Genomic DNA, 13,752 nt, shown 5'->3' on the forward strand with positions numbered 1-13,752 from the left:
CCATCATGTCTAAGTCAGAGTCTCCCAAAGAACCTGAACAGCTGCGGAAGCTCTTCATCGGAGGTCTGAGCTTTGAAACAACCGATGAGAGTCTGAGGAGCCATTCTGAGCAATCGGGAGCACTTACGGACTGTGTGGTCATGAGAGATCCAAACACCAAGCGCTCCAGAGGCTTTGGGTTTGTCACAGATGCCCCTGTGGAGGAGGTGGAGGCAGCCATGGATGCAAGGCCACACAAGGTGGATGGAAGAGCTGTGGAACCAAAGAGGGCCGTCTCAAGAGAAGATTCTCAAAGACCTGATGCCCACTTAACTGTGAAAAAGATTTTTGTTGGTGGCATTAAAGAAGACACTGAAGAACATCATCTAAGAGATTATTTTGAACACTATGGGAACATCGAAGTGATTGAGATCATGACTGACCGAGGCAGTGGCAAAAAGAGGGGTTTTGCTTTTGTAACATTTGATGACCATGATTCTGTAGACAAGATTGTCATTCAAAAATACCATACTGTGAATGGCCACAACTGTGAAGTAAGGAAAGCGCTCTCTAAGCAAGAGATGGCTGGTGTTTCACCCAGCCAAAGAGGTCGAAGTGGTTCTGGAAACTTTGGTGGTGGTCGTGGAGGTGGTTTTGGTGGGAATGACAACTTTAGTCGCAGAGGAAACTTCAGTGGTCGAGGTGGCTTTGGTGGCAGTCGAGGTGGTGGTGGAAATGGTGGCAGTGGGGATGGCTAGAACGGATTTGGTAATGATGGAAGCAACTTGGAGGTGGCGGAAGCTGTAATGATTTTGGCAATTACAACAATCAATCCTCAAATTTTGGACCCATGAAAGGAGGCAATTTTGGAGGCAGAAGCTCTGGCCCTGATGGTGGTGGAGGCCAATACTTCGCCAAACCACGAAACCAAGGTGGCTATGGTGGTTCCAGCAGCAGCAGTAGCTACGGCAGTGGCAGGAGGTTTTAATTCCTGCCAGGAAACAAAGCTTAGCAGGCGAGGAGAGCCAGAGAAGGGACAGGGAAGCCACAGGTTACAACAGATTTGTGAACTCAGCCAAGCACAGCGGTGGCAGGGCCTCGCTGCTACAAAGACATGTTTTAGACAATATTCATGTGTATGGGCAAAAAAACTCGAGGACTGTATTTGTGACTAATTGTATAACAGGTTATTTTAGTTTCTGTTCTGTGGAAAGGGTAAAGCATTCCAACAAAGAGTTTTAATGTAGTTGTTTTTTTTTTTTGCACCCATGCTGTTGATTGCTAAATGTAATAGTCTGATCATGACGCTGAATAAATGTGTCTTTTTAAAAAATGTGCTGTGTAAAGTTAGTCTACTCTGAAGCCATCTTGGTATACTACCCCAACAGTATGAAGTTAGAATTCCTTCAGGGTGATGCCAGATTCCATTCGAAATTTATTTGCGACCTGCTTGGGCACAGAAGCCATTGTCTCCACAAACCTTGGTGTAGTTGAACTGACAGTTAATGTGTTGTGACCTGGAGTTCACCATTAAAAGGTCACCCAAGCAAAGTCCTGGAGTTTATTTGGTTATTAATATGATTGTTGGCACATCCTATGCAATATATCTAAATTGAATTATGGTATCAGATAAAATTATAGATGGGATTAAAGTTTGTGTATCATCCATTATCATGTGTAATCAATAAATGATTTAATATTCTCTTGGAAAAAAAAAAAGAGCTCCAAACTGGAAACAGCCCAAATGAACATCAAGATGCGAAGGAATAAACAAAAATGGTGTGGCCATACGATGGAATACTGCTCCTCAATAAAAAGGAGTGAACTATTTTGTTTTATCTTATTTTATTTTATCTTATTTTTTATTATGCTAGTCACCATTCAGGACTTCATTAGTTTTTAATGTAGTGTTCCACGAGTTATTATTTGCATATAACCACCCAGTGCTCATTGAAAAGGAGTAAACTATTGATATACATAACAATGGACAGATCTCAAAGTAATTGTGATGAGTGAGAGGCAGACAAAAAAATTGTAGATACTCTATGATCCAATTAATCTAAAACTCTAGAAAATCCAAACGAATACGAAGTGGCAAAAATGCATATTAGTGGCTGCGGGGCAGGGGAGCAGCAAGGGTTATAAAGGGGATTGAGGACACCTCTGGGGTGATGGACATATTCACTATCTAGATTGTAGTCATAGATTCATGGGTTATACATGTGTCAAAACTTCAATTTATACACTTTTAGTGTGTAGTTATTGTATGTCAATTATACGTGAATAAAGCTGTTAAAAATATTGACATGAAAGTTAACTATTGTATTGAAATAATTAGCAAATAGAACAAACCTGTAAAAATACTTAAACTTTCTCATATAAATTTTGTCTCCTGAGACCTATTAGAGATTTAAAAGGTAAGACTGTGATAGTTCTGACATAAAACCCAGAGGTTTGTTGTAACAGAACCTGACAAAATGGATCCTGCTTGCTTTTACCTCATTCTCTCTTATATCGAAGGCTTCTTTATTTCAACTCTGTAGTGTCCCAAAGTGACTCAGATTAAAGGGACCCTTGGCAGGGCCTAGAATGGCCCATTATATTAACCATTAACCGTGCTTCCCACATACTGGCGCCTACTCCTTTCCTACTATTCTTATTTCCGTTTTGTCCACTAGGAAACAGAGTCTCAGAAAGGCTAAAAGTCAGCTCAAGGCCCAGGCTTGTATGAGACAGCAAACTTGTCTGAGTCCAAGAGTGCCTCCTGCCAACTTCAGTGGTCACAATTTTTGGAGGCTTTCTTCCAATATCGCCGCCTTTCTCAAAGGCTATCTGCGTTCAATCCTTCCTAAGGAAGGAGGATTTGGGTAAACCAAACCAAAGACGGTGTGATGGGAGGTGGCTGCGCTAAGAGCCGGTAAGGAACTGATTAACAAGTGATTGTCTCCAAAGGGCTCTGAGTCACGACCTGGGAAGACGTTGCAGCTAGCTCCAACACAAGAATGCTACTTATCAAGTAGTAAGGAGGGAGGGAACAAGCGAGAGCGAGCTCTGCCCGGTGCCCTGGACACCCTCGGGTCACCTCCGTCCTTCCCCTCCCCGACGTCGGCCTTGCCCTTGCCGCTGATGTCCGCAGGTTTTCAGAGAACCCCACCACTGAGAGAGGTGGGGAGGGAACCGCGCATTCTGTGCTCAGTCTACCTTCTAAGGGCGAGCATCCCGGCCCCGCCCACTACCGGCCCCGGCCCCGCCCCCGCCCAGGGGTAGCCCCTCCTCCCCCCCCCGGGCCCGCCCCGCCTACGTCCCAGGACCGAAAGTGAAGGCGCGCGCTCGGCCTCTCGGCGCTCGCTTGCTTGGGTCTGACTGGGCTTGACTTGGGCGACTGCCGGGCAGCGGGACTCCGGGCGCTAGCGGGGCCCGGCGTGCGGGCCGGCATGGAGGAGCCGCCGGCCGCCGCGGGCGGGGAGGTCTCTTTGCACAACTTCAGCGCGAGGCTGTGGGAGCAGCTCGTCCACTTCCATGTCATGCGGCTGACGGATTCGCTGTTCCTGTGGGTGGGAGCCACGCCGCACCTGCGCAACCTCGCCGTGGCCATGTGCAACCGCTACGTGAGTGCAGGTCGGGGCCGGGGCAAGGGAGAGGGTGGTGAGGGGCCCGAACGCAGTCGGGAGGTCCTGAAGGGGGCCGGAGCTGGGGCTGGGGGAGAGGACAGGGGACGCGGCCAGGGAGACCGAACCGGAGTCGGGGGTAGGAGGCCCAAGGAGGCGGGCTGGTGTGGGGCGGGGGCTGGGACGGAGGGTAACCGAGGGTCTCAGCGCAAGTGGGGTACCACAGGGGGTTCCGGCCCCCTAGGTGCGCGGGCGTAGCCCTCAGGTCTCTCCTGGGCCCAGGGGAACTAGGGACTCCTCGGAACTCTTACTGTGGTGTCTCAGAGAACCGGGGTCCGGTCCGGACCTGCACCACCGGAGGAGAACGGGGTGCGGTAGGCCGGCGCGTGGACCCCCAGGCGAGCCCCGCCTCTCCACCCCCCTCCTCTGCCTTTCGGGCGGGCTTCCCACTGCTGGCTCTTCTAGCCGCTCTCTGTAGTTGGAGTGTTCACGGGGGCTTCATCGCGGGACCTCTGCTCTCAGGTCACACACGTGCCCTGGGGTTATCCATCTCTTCGTTATCATGCCTTCCCTATATTGATCACACCGAATTTTCTTTGTTTCTAGTACAGACCCCTTTCCTGAATTTCGAACTCCTGTGTTGTCCTGACAGTCTAATAGGCATCTCACACCAGACCTATTTACGACCGAACTCCTAACCTCTTCCTGCAGACTTTCTTTCACAGCTGGCCCATCTCCGTGGTGGAAACTCCATTCCAACTTGATTACTCTCTCTTCCACTCCCCACATGGGAGTGTCAGTGAGTCTGTAGGCACTGAGGTCCATCAAAACTTGGGGGGAATCCAACCAGCCTGTGGGGCGACCCCTTCAGGTGGCGGCAGTTGGTAGGGTCAGTGAAAGAATTGGCCCCAGGCAGAACAAAGGAGACAGAGGTTGTTGAGTGCACCTCAAGGGAGCCGCGGGAAGCACAGCGAGGGAGAGACTGTCTGCCAGGATTTGGTGTTGGGGAACTGTAGTTAAGGGAGAAGGTGAGGAGGTGTGGGAACATATGAAATGTTTCTCCTTTCTTGGTACCTGTTTTGGGGTGTAAGTAACGCATTGGTTAGCTAGGGCTTAGGGGGGTCCCCTGATGGAACTGTTTGTATTCAGCCAAAGGGTTGGAGGTCACTGTGGGCCCTTTTATGTGCTCAGGTTTCCATTGTTCAAATTGGTTGCCTCAAAGGGGACTCAGCAACCCCATTGCTTCCTTTCAGGCCTGCCATCCTGGGCCAACCTGCGGCATCTCCTTGGCTCCCTGCCGGATTCCCCCTTTGCTGCCTGTGTTAATTTCTTAGCGCTGTTGTGGCAAAGTGCTTGAACCAACTAAGATTTATTCTCTTACAGTTCAGAAGGCCAGAAGTCTGAAAGCAAGGAGTCAGCAGGTCTGGTCCTTTGGGAGGCTCTGAGGGAGAAATCTTCCCATGCCTCTCCCATCTTCTGGTGTTGCTGGCAGTCCTTGGCATTCCTTGGCTTGCAGCTTCACCACTCAAGCCGCAGCTAGCAATGTCACTGGCCTTCTTTTCTGTGTGTCTATTTCTCTGTGTCTTTTCTTGTAAAGACACCAGTCATAATAAATTAAGGGACCACCCTATTCCAGTGTGACTTCATCTTCAATTACAGCTTAATTACATCTGCAGAGATCCTATTTCTAATAATAAAAAAAAGTTACATTCACAGGTGCTAGGGGTTAGGATGTGCACTTACCATTTTGGAGGACATGATTCAGCCTACAACACTGCCTTATGGCCAGTTCTCTACAGGGCAGCAGATAGCAATCAGATATTGTCGTTCTTCTGTTCCAGACCTTTCAAGAGATACCCTGAGAGCACAGTTCAGAGACTTTACAGTAACCTTGTAGGCTCTGTTACTTGGTAGATCTCCCCTCCTCCCGCCCTCCTCCCTGCCAATTCACAGGCTTCGTGGCTGCTTTTAGCAGTGTGTCCCCAGGTGTTGCTCCTTCTGTAATTTATTATCAGTATCCGTGGTGGTGGTGAGCTTTGTCTGTTTCGTGAGTTTTTTTTTTTATTATTTTGGTCTTTTTTATAAAAAGATTATTTATTTATTTATTTGACAGACAGATCTCAAATAGGCAGAGAGGCAGGCAGAGAAGGAGAGAGGGAAGCAGGCTCCCCACTGAGATGCGGGGCTTGACCCCAGGACCCTGGGATCACGACCTGAGCCAAAGGCAGAGGCTTTAACCCACTGAGCCACCCAGGCACCCCTGTTTTATGCGACTTTGTAACCTTAGTGCCTGACAAGTGGCTCATTAAATTGTTGAATGAATGAATGAATGAGGCCCCAGTCAGGGAACTCCAGGTTTGCTAGGGACAGCTACCAGTAACCTGCGGCCTGGCAGGCAACGAGGACTGTAATCTCTAAGGGAACCGTGGAGTAGTAGAGGAGTGAGCCATCAGGCAGGACCTGGGCAAGGCTTCAGGAAGGAGACAGCTTCTGAATGGGACTTCTGGATGTCTTCATACAGTATCCCTCTTCTGCTTTTTCCCTTCTTTCTGTTCCTTTCCTGAGCAGGTTTTCTATTATTTTCTGGTGGGTACTGGTAGTTGGGCCTTCGGGCAGGTGGTATTTCCTTCTTTCATTGGAGGAGAGGTAAAGGGCCTACAGGGGCACACAGTTGTGGGTGGGGCTGTGTGTTTGGACCCTGTGGTGCCCTGAAGCTGCCTCACCTTCTTTATTTCCTAGTCCTTTGACTGTAGTGTACACAGTGGGTAAGCCTGGCGGTAACATGGGGCCCAGGACTGCTCATTGGTAAGACCAGGCATTGCTTCCTTGAATCAGTTTCAAGATTCCTCCCTTGGGCTGCTTTGGTGCGCTTTGGCAGTCTGACCATTTGGTAGTCTTAGCTCCTGGTAGGGTATGTTTTTGCAGCTGGAAGCTCATACTCCACCAAGATCAGGTAGGAAAAGGAAAAGGGGCCACTTTCAGTTACCAGACCTGTCCAAAGTGCAGTCCTACTCACTGGCCACATTGTATACTTGCACATTGTCTTCTAGCACCAGAGGAGCACTCTCCAGTTAGAAGTGTAGACCGTAGCTTAAAGCAGGAGACACGAGTCCTGTGGAATAGGGCTTGGCAAACCTAGCTTAGGGCTGACTTGCCTTCTACTTTTGTAACCAAGTCTTGTTGGAACCTAGTTCTGCCCATCCATTCAGTAATGTCTGTCGCGGCTTTTATAATTTGTTGGCCGAGTTGAATGGTTAAAACCGGACCTTGTAGTCCATAAAAATCAAGCGATATATCCTCTGGCTCTTCCTAGAAAAAGGTTTCTGTCCATGCATGGAGGGTGGCACCAAAGGGTTTCTGATGTCTTCCCCTCCTCCCTTTCCCCTCAACCCTCACATGTAAGACAAGATCGTATAGAACAAAACCATATCACTCTGCTGCTCCTCCAGCTGGCCTGCCTTGTGTCACGTGGTCTCTTCGCAGCACTGACGGGCTTTAGAACAAGGATGATATATGGCCCTATGTGCTCAGATGATGTAGGACGTGTTGGGCCCACTTGGAGTGGACAGTGGTGCTCCAGCCACAGTAACGCTGTCTAGGCATGTGTGTGCCTGGGAGATCAGCTGGGCATAGTATGATTTTTGGAAATAATGAAGCACAAAGGGTAACAATATGAGGTTTTCAGTCTTGTTTTTGGTGGGAAACGATCACCTTAAGGTAGATTTTCTGTCTCTAAAAGTTTAAATATTATTAGCATACAGCTGAATATTGAACTTGAAACTCGTAAACAGCAAATTCATTAATTGAGTTCATGTTTTGCTATCTTTTTCAGCAAAAAAAGCTTGCAGTAAATGCTTTCATTCTTATCCTGTGTTTTTTGATCATCTCTTATAGACCGAACAAATTCTTTCTCCTTTTGAAGTGACTTTGAACCACTAGGAGACAAGGAGCAGTCTCTGATCTGTGCCCTGCTCACAGTATCTGGCACAGAGTAGGTGTTTATTCATTTTACTGGTCTCTACCTGGACAGTGTTGGGGGAGGGGTGCCCACCCCAGAGCCTCTGATGGCACAAACTTGTTCCTCTAAAAATCTTGCCTCCTGGCAGGGAGGAGGTGAGATGGTGGAAGAATAGGGGCTTGTCTTGAATACAGCTAGTTATCGCATCATTCTGAAGGCCCAAGAGATCAGTCTGAGGTCTGAGAGAGCAAAAACTACAAGTCTACAAGTAGAAAAGTGATCACCTTTTGGAAGGTAGGAGGTGTGGAGAGTTGACTTAGGAATATATAACTGTGGGTACAGAGGCAGGGAGAGAGCCTGCTTATGGAGGTTACCACAAAGTATTTAAGCAGCAGAGTTCAAAATCGGAACTTTTAGAAGTCCACTACTGTGGGTCATGTCTCTTGCTAAAAGGTGCTCAGGTGGTGAAGCAGGGCAGAGTGCCAGGAGTGACAGGGTGGTCTGAGGATTCCCTGGGTTGCAGGAGGATTGGGTGGTGCCAAGGTGCTGTGCTGTTTCCTGGCAGAGGAGGGGGGATGCTAGCTGAGAGCAGCAGGCCTTGGTTCTGGCTTCCTGCTGTTTTGCTCTAAACTGCAAACTGCTGTGCGGTGGTGAGACTGCTTTCCTGGGATGGGCGGCAGATGGCAAAAGCGTGGGGGGACACTCCCCGAGAGAAACAGGGTGGGTCCATGCCATGGGGGTCCCTAATATTTAGTTTTGAAACTAAGTCATGTGCCTGAGATAAAAAAAAGCCTGGATACAGGCAGGGTGAATGCCGGGTTCTGATGGAAACTAGATACATGAGGGGTGATTGATTGCTCTTCCGTGAGGGCTCAGTGAAGAGTGGGGGTGTGAACTTTTGGCTCCAGGGCTAGTGTGTGGGTCACTGCCATATTCATCCTGCCCTGAAGGAAAGCCTTCAGGGAGCAAAATGCACCACCTAGTGGAGGCTGGTCTGCTTACACTGTCTTGCTTTCTTGTGTCCAGGTGCCCCATTTCCACTAGGGCAAGCCACCTGAGAATCAGCCCAGCAGGTCCCTACCCCCAGAAGACCAGCACAAACAACTGGCTGATACCAAGTCTACTAATCATAGAGTACTGCAAAGCTTCAGTGCTAGGGGAAGTAGGATCTAGCTTCCTTTTTCCTTTTATTCTTTATTTTTTTTATTACTCATTTATTTTCTTTTTTCTGTTCTTTTTAAATTATTTTTTAACTTATATGTATTTTAATATATTTTTTATTTTTTTGTTTTGATTTTATTAATTTAGTTTAAAAAAAAATTTTTTTAATATTTTATTTATTTGACAGAGAGAAATCACAACTAGGCAGAGAGGCAGGCAGAGAGAGAGGAGGAGCAGGCTCCCTGCGGAGCAGAGAGCCCGATGTGGGGCTCGATCCCAGGACCCTGGAATCATGACCTGAGCCAAAGGCAGAGGCTTTAACCCACTGAGCCACCCAGGTGCCCCTATTAATTTAGTTTTAAATATTTGAATCTAGATTCTTTTAACAAGCAGACCAAAACACACCCAAGATCTACTTTTCTTTTTGGGTATTTCTTCTGTGTTTTTTGTTCTTTTATTTATTTGTTTTTTCTGTCTTCTTTTCTTTTCTGGACAAAATGACAAGATGCAAAAATTCACCCCAGAAGAAAGAGAAAGAAATAGAACTCACAACCAGGGATTTAATAAATGTAGATATAAGTGAGATGTCTGAGCTAGAATTTAAAACAGTGATCATAAAGATACTAGCTGGGCTTGAAAAATGCATGAAAGACACAAGAGAATCTCTTATTGCAGAGATAAAAGAACTTAAAGCTAGTCAGGCCAAAATTAAAAATGGTATAACAAAAGATGCAATCCTAATGGAAGCCATAAAACTGAGGATGGACAAAGTAGAGGAGCAAATTTAGTGATATAGAAGATCAAATTATGGAAAATAATGAAACTGAAAAGAAGAGGGGAACAAAAGTAATGGATCATGAAGGTAGACTTAGGGAAGTCAGTGACTTATTAAAACGTAGTAATGTTTGTATCATGGGAGTCCCAGAAGATGGAGAGAAAAAGATATAGAAGGTTTATTTGAACATATTATAGCTAAAATTCCCTAAACTGGGGAAGAACAGACATCAAAATCTGAGAAGCACAGAGATCGCCCATTAAATTCAACAAAAGCCAACCCATCAACAAAGCATATCATAGTCAGACTCACAAAATACAAGACAAGGAAAGAATCCTGAAAGCAGCAAGGGGAAAAAAAATCCTTAACTTAAAAAGGAAAACATCAGATTCGCAGCATATCTGCCCACAGAAACTTGGTAGGCCATAAGAGAGTGGTAGGAGATCTTCACTGTGCTGAATGGGGAAAAATGTGCAGCCAAGAATTCAGTCTGTCAAAGCTGTCATTCAGAATAGGATACAGAGTTTCCTATACAAACAAAAACTAAAGAAGTTCGTGACCACTTAACCAGCCCTGTAAGAAATTTTAAAGGGGACTCTTTAAGTGGAGGAAAAAAGACCAAAAGCAACAAAGACTAGAAAGGACCAGAGAACATCACCAGAAACACCAGCTCTACAGGTTACACAGTGGCACTAAATTCATATCTTTCAGTAATCACTCTGAATGTAAATGGACTAGATGCTTCAATCAAGACACAGGGTATGAAAGTAGATTAAAAAAACAAAACAACGAGATCCATCTGTCTGTTGCCTATGAGACACTCATTTTAAACCTAAAGACACCTGCAGATTGAAAGTGAGGGGATGGATAACCATCTATCATGCTAATGGACGTCAAAAGAAAGCCATGGTAGCCATACTTATATTAGAAAAACTAGATTAAAGAGATTTTATCTCTTAACAAGAGATAAAAAGTGCATTGTATCATAATTAAGGGTCTGTTCATCAAGAAGATCTGACAGTTGTAAATATTTATGCCCCCAACTTGGGAGTGCCAAATATACAAATCAGTTTATAATAAACATAAATTCATTAGTAATAATATAATAGAAGGGGACTTTAACACCCTATTCACAGCAGTGGACAGATCATCTAAGCAGAAAATCAACAAGGAAACAGTGGTTTTGAGTCATACACTGGACCAGATGAACTTAAAGGATGTATCCAGAACATTTCATCCTAATGCAGCAGAATAGACATTTTTTTTTTTTTTGAGTGCACATGGAACATGCTCCAGAATAGATCACATATGGGGTCACAAATCAGCCCTCAGCAAGTACAAAAAGATCGAGATTATACCATGTATATCTTCAGTCCACACAACTCTTTGAAACTTGAAGTCGGCTATAAGAAAAAACTTGGAAACATCCCAAATACATGGAGTCTAAAGAGCATCCTACTAAAGAATGAATGGGTTAACAAGGAAATTAAAGACGACATAAAAAAAAATGCATGAAAGCAAATGAAAATCAAAACATGACAGTCCAGCACCTTTGAGATGTAGCAAAGGCCGTCCTGAAAAGGGAGTATATTGCAATATGGGGCTATCTCAAGAAAAGTCTTAAGTACGCAACTTAACCTTACACCTGAAGTACCTAGAAAAGGAACAGCAAATAAAGCCTAAAGCCGGCAGAAGAAGGGAAATAATAAAGATTAGAGCAGAAATAAATGATATAGAAACAAAAATCCCCCACTAGAACAGATTGATGAAACCAAAAGCTGGTTCTTTAAAGGAATTAATAAAATTGATAAACTCATAGCTGGATTTATCAAAAAAGAGAAGAAGGGACCCAAAGAGATACGATCACAAATGAAAGAGGAGAGATCACAACCAACACAATGGAAGTACAAACGGTTATGAGAGAGTACTATGAAAAATTATATGCCAATGAATTGGGAAATCTGAAAGAAATGGACAGTTTCCTAGAAAGTTACAGACTATCAAAACTGAAACAGAAAGAAATAGAAAATTTGAACAGACCCATAACCAGCAAAGAAATTGATTCAATAATAAAAAAATCTCCCAGCAAACAAAAGTCCTGGGCCAGGTGGCTTCCCAGGGGAATTTTACTAAACATTTAAAGAAGAAGAGTAATACCTGTTCTTCAGATTGTTCAAAAAAAAAAAAAAAATAGAAATGGAAGGGAAACTTCCGAACTCATTCTAGAAAGCCAGCATTACCCCGATTCCAAAACCAGACAAACCCTACTAAAAAGAATTACAGGCCAATATCCTTGATGAACACGGATGCAAAAATTCTCAACAAAATACTAGCAAATTGAATTCAGCAGTACATTAAAAGAATTATTCACCATGATCAAGTGGGATTTATTCTTGGGCTATAGGGGTGGTTCAGTATATGCAGATCAATCAATGTGATACACCACATTAATAAAAGAAAGAAAAAGAACCTGTCAAAGAACAAGATTCTGTCAGTAGATGCAGAAGAAGCGTTTGACAAAATACAGCATCCGTTCTTGATAAAAACCCTCAACAAAGTAGGGATAGATGGAACATACCTTAACATTATAAAGGCCATATACAAAGGACCCACAGCTAATATCCTCCTCAAAGGGGAAAAATTGAGAGCCTTTCTCTATGGTCAGCACAAGACAAGGATGGCTGCTCACACCATTACTGTTTAACATAGTACTGGAAGTCTTAGCCTCAGCAATGAGACAACAAAAAGAAATTAAAGACATCCATACCAGAAAGGAAGAAGTCAAACTTTGCCTATTTGGAGACAACATGAAATGTGAAAATGAAATGAAATGTGAAAGACGCCACCAAAAAATCGGTAGAACTGATACATGAATTCAGCAAAGTTGCAGAATATAAAATGACTGTGGAGAAATCTGTTGAATTTCTAAACACCAATGATGAAGCAGCAGCAAAAGAATTCAGGGAATCGATCCCATTTACAATTGCACCAAAACCAATAAGATACCTATGAACAAACCTAACTAAGGAAGTAAAAGATCTGTACTCTGGAAACTGTAGAACACTTGACGAAAGAAATTGAAGAGGACACAAAGAAATGGAAAATGTTCCGTGCTCATGGATTAGAAGAACAAACATTATTAAAATATCTATACTACACAGTAATGCAGTCCCTATCAAAATACCACCAGCATTTTTCACAGCTAGAATAAGCATTTGTAAAATTTGTATGGAACCACAAAAGACCTCAAACAGCCAAAGCAATACTGAAAAATAAAAATAAACTGGAGACATCACAATTCCAGACTTCAAGTTCTATTTCAAAGCTGTAATCATCAGACAGTATGGTATTGGGGCAAAAACAGTCCAATAGATCAATGTAACAGAATAGAGAACCCAGAAATGGACCCACGACTATATGGTCAACTAATCTTCTACAAAGCAAGAAAGAATATCCAATGGAGAAAAGACAGTCTCTTTAACAAATGGTATAGGGAAAACTGGATAGCAGCACACAGAAGAGTGAAAGCAGACCACTTTCTCACCCCATACACAAAATAAATTCAAAATGGATGAAAGACCTAAATGTGAGATAGGAACCCATCAGCATCCTAGAGGAGAACACAGGCAGCAACCTCTTTGACCTTGGCCATAGCAACTTCTTACCAGAAACATTGCTGGAGGCAGGTGAGACAAAAGTGAAAATAAACTTTTGGGACTTTATCAAGATACAAAGCTTCTGCACTGCAAAAGAAACAGTCAAAACTAAAAGGCAGTCTATGGAATGGGAGAAGATATTTGCAAATGATATCTCTGATAAAGAGTTAGTATGCAGAATCTATAAGGAATTTATCAAACTCAACACCCCAAAAAATAAGTAATCCAGTTAAGAAATGGGCAAAATACACAGATAGACATTTTTCCAAAGAAGATGTCCAGATGGCTAAGAGACACGTGAAAAGATGCTCAAGGTCACTTATCATCAAGGAAATACAAATCAAAACCATGATGAGATACCACCTCACACTTATCAGAATGGCTAAAATTAAGAAGACAAGAAACAACAGGTGATGGCGAGGATGTGTAGAAAGGGAAACCCTCTTACATTGCTGGTGGGAATGCAAACTGGTGCAGCTACTGTAGAGAACAATATGGAGGTTCTCAAAAAGTTAAAAATCAAGCTACCCTATAGCCCAGCAATCGCACTAGCAGAGGTACTACTAGCAACATAGATTCAAAGGGGTATATGCCCCCCGATGTTTATTGCAGCAT

At 44.2% G+C, this 13,752-nt stretch overlaps 1 protein-coding gene across 4 annotated transcripts in view; it reads left to right on the plus strand.

Annotated features, from left to right (window-relative positions):
- Positions 1-3,300: 3,300 nt before the first annotated feature.
- PSMG4 (proteasome assembly chaperone 4) overlaps positions 3,301-13,752 on the plus strand; it is a 54,670-nt gene continuing 44,218 nt past the window's right edge. Inside the window, exon 1 of one of the 4 annotated variants that reach the window (XM_046006004.1) lies at positions 3,301-3,587. In XM_046006004.1, coding sequence (XP_045861960.1) covers positions 3,414-3,587 — 174 coding nt within the window. In that variant the 5' untranslated portion in view covers positions 3,301-3,413. The remainder of the gene's footprint in view (positions 3,588-13,752) is intronic. The other 3 variants (XR_006818388.1, XM_046006005.1, XM_046006006.1) reach the window with 3 other exon arrangements.

Source organism: Meles meles, chromosome 5 (genome assembly GCF_922984935.1).
Source record: "Meles meles chromosome 5, mMelMel3.1 paternal haplotype, whole genome shotgun sequence".
In the NCBI taxonomy this organism is placed as follows: Eukaryota; Metazoa; Chordata; class Mammalia; order Carnivora; family Mustelidae; genus Meles; species Meles meles.